Source organism: Octopus bimaculoides, chromosome 11, assembly GCF_001194135.2.
Source record: "Octopus bimaculoides isolate UCB-OBI-ISO-001 chromosome 11, ASM119413v2, whole genome shotgun sequence".
NCBI classification, from domain to species: Eukaryota; Metazoa; Mollusca; class Cephalopoda; order Octopoda; family Octopodidae; genus Octopus; species Octopus bimaculoides.
Genome location: NC_068991.1, coordinates 78,354,374 through 78,361,081, shown reverse-complemented (window position 1 = coordinate 78,361,081; position 6,708 = coordinate 78,354,374). Strand labels below are relative to the sequence as shown.

The 6,708-nt window shown below is 32.2% G+C and overlaps 1 protein-coding gene across 1 annotated transcript in view; it reads right to left on the bottom strand.

Annotated features, from left to right (window-relative positions):
* LOC106868584 (RNA-binding protein lark) overlaps nucleotides 1-6,708 on the bottom strand; it is a gene marked incomplete at its 3' end in the record, with an annotated part of 20,921 nt that overhangs the window by 7,845 nt on the left and 6,368 nt on the right. The window contains exon 3 of the mRNA XM_014913915.2: nucleotides 4,265-4,348. Within this exon, the coding sequence (XP_014769401.1) occupies nucleotides 4,265-4,348 (84 nt within the window). The remainder of the gene's footprint in view (nucleotides 1-4,264; nucleotides 4,349-6,708) is intronic.

Below are 6,708 nucleotides of genomic sequence, written 5' to 3'. Positions count from 1 at the left end.
GGAAATAAAATACTGATATTCCAGAAAATGAATATAAATGATTTAAAATGTACTATTTTTAAATAAATATCAGCTTTCAAAATTGTAGTTATTTTCACACAATTAATTTGAGTATTAGAAAAGGACTCCAAAATCTGTACCTCAAAACAGAAACAGCCTCACAATTCTACACACTATCATAGACTGAGTTTGTTTTTGGATTTTTAACACCATAATAATGCAACAAAAAAAAAATTAGGGTTTTTTTTAAGGGAATGTTAACAATAAACAAAACATGAGGATAAACAAAAATAAAAAAGGGCAAAACATGAAGGAACTTAGACAAGACTGCAATATATATATATATATTATATATGACAATCTTGTATATCGTTTCTAAAAAAGGCACAAGGCAAGTCAACCAAACCAACTACAGCACTTGACTGGTGCTTTATTCTATCGACCCTGCAAGGATGAAATGCAAAGTTGACTATGGCAGGGTTTGAACGTGGTGTGTCAGGAGCCAAAAGAAATATTGAAGGACAATTGACAACTCAGCACACTATATAATAATATACATGCATTTTATCCCCACACATGTGCGTTCATATATAATTTTTGTTTTCCAATGCTTACATAGGTTATATTAACATATGCCATACACACACCAATGTTTCTCAAGGTGGGACATAGATCACTTTACAACAAGAAACAAGCAAAATCTTGTAAAAACAATTTAATTAAAACTTCTTTTTGGAAAAATGAAGGAATGTGAGACAAAGGAAGGTTGAGAAACATCGATACACAAACATAGTGTATGTATGTGGGTGTGTATTCATACGGGTGTGTGTGTGTGTGTGTATTGTATACATACACTATACTTGTATATTTTCTACATAAAAGTACGAAGCAGCTGTCCCCTTTTCTGCTTGCTGATGCCTTTATTTTTTTCTTTCCCCCTATCATGCTACAGAAACATGGAAAGAGAAAACAGTTGTGAGATGAAAGATGGAAAGAAACTATTAAGCGGTCAAGGAAGAAAGGAAGGAATAACATAAGAAAGGAATGGTTGTATGAAGATAAGAGTTTTATAAGAGAGAAAAGGGAACTAAAAAAAGTTAATGTGAAAAACATAATTTGGAAAAAAAAAAAGAGTGACTGAGCCAGCAGGAGAAAAATAAAGTATTATAAAGAGATGTGGTTGAAATAAACGAGAGAGAGAGAGAGAGAGCAGAAAAGAGCCAGGGAGATAGGCAACAGCCAAAGAGACAGGCAAACAAGACAAAATAAATGGAGGAAGACCTGTAGCAAAATAATGAAGAATTTCCATAGAGAAAGAGAAACAAACCTCAATACCTCAATAATACACATACAATATAATAGTCGAACCCCATGTCAAAGTGCAAAATGGACATAAAATATATAGTGGAAACTGCTTATTATTATCAGTTTGGGACAGAGTCTTTCAGATAACAATAAAGCTGCCAATAACATCAAGCAGAAGATAAACATTTTTACGAGCATCTTTGGGGCCCGCTAATTTCGATAGCCATCTGATGACATTATCCACGATGATAATAATAATAATAAGCAGTTTTCACTGTGCATACGTCAAGTGTGTGTTTTTATGTATATACATACATATATTGTGAATACATAAATATCACACACACAAAATCACAAGCACATAGCGGAACATAGTCTGTCCATTGAACATTAATTACATACAAGCAAACTACAAAAGCAAATTAGCTAGTCTGTCAACACACACAGACACACACACACAGTTATATGTACATATAAAACTGTAATCCAGCTGCAAAAAATTTTTTAAACTTCTGTTATGTTATTTTGGTTGGATGGATCTGGAAATTCAAACCTATGCACAATATTTTTAGAGTAACTGATTTTCAGCATGGTTGAATGATACATTGAAGCAATAGACCAAGTTAGCTGCCAGCTCTGTCGATTGATAGCTTTTGCATACACAAATGAACGAGATAACTAATCATATCCAAATGAGTTTACTAATACACGAGGGCAAACAAATTGTGACCCCCTTTTTCTCGTGGGCACCTACGACATTGCTTCAAATACGAATTAAGCTTCCTAATAAACTCACAAATCTTGCCTCTGTGGTGTTCTCAAGAAAATTAATTTATTGCATGTATTATTAGCATTTTTAACACTAAAACTGCAGCAGTACTTCTGTGCATGTACACAAACTGCAGCTAATGCAGTACCACTGCAGTATGCCACAGAAACCCAACCCAGAACAATTGCTTTATTTTGTTTCGTTTTTTTCTTAAACAGAACAAAATGAAAGTACTAATTGTCGATATTACTATAATGAAATTTTTTAATTGACATACGAGAAATACGAGTTCTAATTACACTAGATATTTCAAGAAATTCATTTTGGCCAGTGCCCACTTCAAAAGAAATGAAGAATGTGTGCAGTACATGCAGCGTAAAGCTGGGAAGTTTACACTGCATGTGGTGCATGCAATGCCATTCTTCCATTTTATTGATTAAAACTCAGTTTATAGAGTACAACGAAGTAAGGTATGTCTACTTATTAAACCAAAATTTCTCCAAAATGAAACAAAAACATCTTTATTTTTGCCATTTTTTCATCATTAGTTGTTTTTATTTGTGGTTTGAAAAGCCAAGGCAGAATTAAAAATGAGCAAAAAAAAACTACTAAACCTAAATCTTTATTTTATTACATTTCATGGAACTAACAAGGCATGCTGTACAAATAAACCAAACACAAAATACAAACAATTCCTCCCTCTCTCGGTTCACACACACACACACCACTAACTCTCATAGAGCAACATCAACTGATTAGTAAATGAAACAAGTTAATAAGCAATACGAGGACTCAAAATCTTAATTAGTTGAAATCTCAACTAAATTTTGAGATGCAAGTTTGACTAAAAACAACAACAACAACAAAGCACAAAGAAACAGTTCATTGCTCACTACAAGCAAAATTCTGTTGCAAGACAAACACTGATAACAGATACGGTGAGTTGTTAGTATATCTATTACTATAATTTTAGAACATGTTTTTTCATTTTTGGAAACAAAAATGCCCCAGTATCATTAGATCAATTAAGAAAATCAAAATTATAATTAAAACTTCATATGCAAGTCATAAACGACGGGACAAAATTAGCAATTTTCTGTTAGTTGCTATTTTATTTAGAGGCTATCTCATTTAATATTGGGAAAATATAAAAGTAAATATCACTGGTAAGACACAAAGCCACTCATTTGTCATATTAAACAAAAATTAAATTTTATTTTTATAAATCTTGGAAACAAAAAAAAAAAATACTAATTCTAAAAGTTTTAGTTTGAGAATGGATGTCAGTCATCAAGGATAAAATCTGACATGAATAAATCTGAGAAAATATTAGTGTTTATAAAAGAAAACTTAAATTAGTTGAAATTAAATAAAATGTAACTAATGTTTTCAATTAAACTAAGCTTAAAATATCTTGTGCAACCAAAATCATTTTTGGTCTAGACATTTTAAACTATCATTAAATCTCCTAAATCTACATTAAAATTAAAAATATTTATTGTACCTGGAAATTAAAATATCAATTTCTTTCATCATGATTTAATCACTAAATTCAACTCAGAATAGATTCTTAATTACAATGATTTTTTTTCATTATCATGCCCTCTCTCCAATCTTTTTTATTTTTAAAACAAATGTGCTGAATATTGGAAGATATTCAGAATTAGAAACTTCTATCTCTAAAAGCTTCCTGCAGACTAAATAACACAAGATACACTTCACTCGTGCTTTATAAATAAAGGATGACAAACAGTAAAGGGTCTTTAATAACCAGTGGAAATGTCTCTCTTGCTTAAGTATTTTTAGAAAATACTTCAACACTGATCCAATATAAGAGATCAATAAGATTAGCAATGAGCCCCACCCGTACTCCAGGATGAAGTCAGGATAACAAATCAATCTAAACCAACAAGCTTGACCTAACAGATGATAGCTAGCGGCAGAATAATGTAAATGATGCTTAAACATATACAAGCATCATTAAAAACCCAAAGAAACAAAAAAAAGTCTAATTTATGGATATTTAAATACTTTGATATAGCCAGAATGACTAAACGATATTTCAATATAAACCTTAAAAACAGTTTTTCATTCTAACTTATGGATACTTATTTCAGTTCACAAACATACACTCATACAACAAACAAGGTTTGATAGAACAAAAAAAGAATTTTTTTTTTTTTCTTTTACCTCAACTCGAATTCTTGAATTGCAGACTGAGTATCCATTCAGCTGTCTGATAGCCTGAACTGCCTCAGAGTCATATTCCATGTGCTTAAATGAAGAAAACACCATTTTTTAGACAAGATAGCAATTGTAATAGTTCAAAGAAGAGGTTATGAAAGATAAATTGTGGTCATCAGACAAATAAAAATCGGTTTCTTCTTCAAATTATAGAAATCTTTAACAGAAGGTAACCCTTTACAATATACAAATTTTTCCCTACACTCAAGTATTACAGCCTCAAGCTAAAGACTGGTCCTCTACATGGCCACTTAAGCTGCTAGAATTAACAACCAAATATCTTTTAATTACACTCTACACATTAGAGTACAAAATGCTCAATATATATATGTAAATATATAGATGGATTGTTTGAAAGCTTTAGGCTTAAGTCTACCTGAACAAGATTGATCTGGGACCACCCCCACCCCCGCCCTACTAACAACAAACTTGATTTAAACCTCATCCAAAAAACACTTGATCACCTTATCTAGTGATACAACTCTTCAATCACTACCCACTACAACCATTAACTGATAAGAGAGCCTCTGTAGTCTCTGCTAGAAATAAGTTATCTAAATCTACAATAAAGAATATCTTAATCCAGAGTCTTAACAAAAACTACTGATCTATTATTGAAACCAGCAGAGGTTTCTTTTTACACAGTTAACTGAATTTTCTGCACCATATCTTTCTTGAACACCATTCCTGCATGTATTTCTTATCTAATTACTAACAATCACAAATTAAACTAGACCTACATCTGAGTACAAGTGGACTGAAAAGAGTATTATAGCATCCAATCTGCCATCTCTTCAGACTATGTGTAACACTGAAGTTTTGGTGATGAAAGTGGTTTTCTCTATTTATGGAACCAGTCTTGATTGCAGTGGACTTTTTGTTTTGGGCTTTTCTATCATTGTCATTCTTGACAGCTACCACCAACCAGACTGGAGAGAGCTGCATCGACAAAGGAAATACTTTGTGGACAAGGCTCAAAAAATATATTGCAGAACCCCAGCCAACAGTACAACTCGAATGACTAACAGGCCATCACACAGTTTCTCTAAGTCATAAAACTATACACGTTTATTAAGACGAAAAAAAAAATTGCTTTGTGATGCCAAATACTGGAGTACAATAATAACTACAGCAGGACAAAATCTATATCAATAGAGAAAAATAACCCTCAAATTCAATAATGAGTATTAAAATTGGGAAAGCTCATTAATTAACTAATGAATTTTTGTCAACATGCCAAACAAATAATCAACAATATTTCTATTACGCTCATGTTTTCAAACCATCTTTTTATATATATATTTATGATCAGCAACATCCATTTCTCTTCAGTTGTTCAATGTTTATATTAGACATTAATATAGCAACACATTCAATTTACATCTTTTAGATATCAATTTATGTGGCACATACCATTATTCTGGAAGCTGGTTGTCCTCAGAGCAGCAGGTTAAATTGCCCTCTGGCTAATTTGCTCTGGCCCTCTTGACTGAGATAAAAACCTTGCTTGAACCCTTTTGCATTTAAACCAGTCATATCTGGTTTTATGTTCAAATTGACCAAATCTGGCCTCCCACACCCTACCCCACAATGTCATTCTAAAAATAAACAATCACATCATTGAAATCTCAAAGAGGATAATGCATGATTAATTCAAAACAATCTGAATAAATACGCATTACATTTAACATTGTATTCTGAGGACTAAAACATTAAGTTTGCAGGGTTGATTAAAGTACCAGTCCAAATCAATGAACTGATGGAATATTTAGGTCACCAGAGAGGAAGCCTTGCTTACTCTGACCCTGTAATTACAATGAAATGTTCTAAACCAGGTGGACAGACAAATATTAAAAGGTTTAAAACCCAAGCGTTTCCTTATGGAGTAGAGAGAATCTCAGAGTATAAAGTACTCCAGGGTTAACTATAACAATGTTTAGTGTCCTAGAAGAAAGCGTTTCTAATGTAACTGACCCTAAAAATGTTTCTGACAACTGAAGGCACACCATGTCTGCCCAAAATAAACGTACACAGAACCACAACCGATGAAAAAGAAGAACAGTATCTTGTTACATATTTCTCAAACTTTATTTCAAATTCCAAATGTATTGTCATGCCTCTACTTTGTTATCTTTTCAAACAACCCATGCGATTACTTCGTGACTCAGTTTTCATCCCAGAGTTGAAAAGTTTAAAAAATATTTTTAGATGTTGGAGATTACGAATACGCAAAGAAAAAATTTTTTTTTTTTTTTAGATTTCACCCACCCCACAAATTTAAAAAAAAAGAAATGTGTTTTTTTTGTGGGGTGGGGTAACTGCGTGACGTCCACTGAAGAGGCAGGGTGAAATTTAAAATATTTTCAGTTTAGAAAAGATGGTTTAAAAAA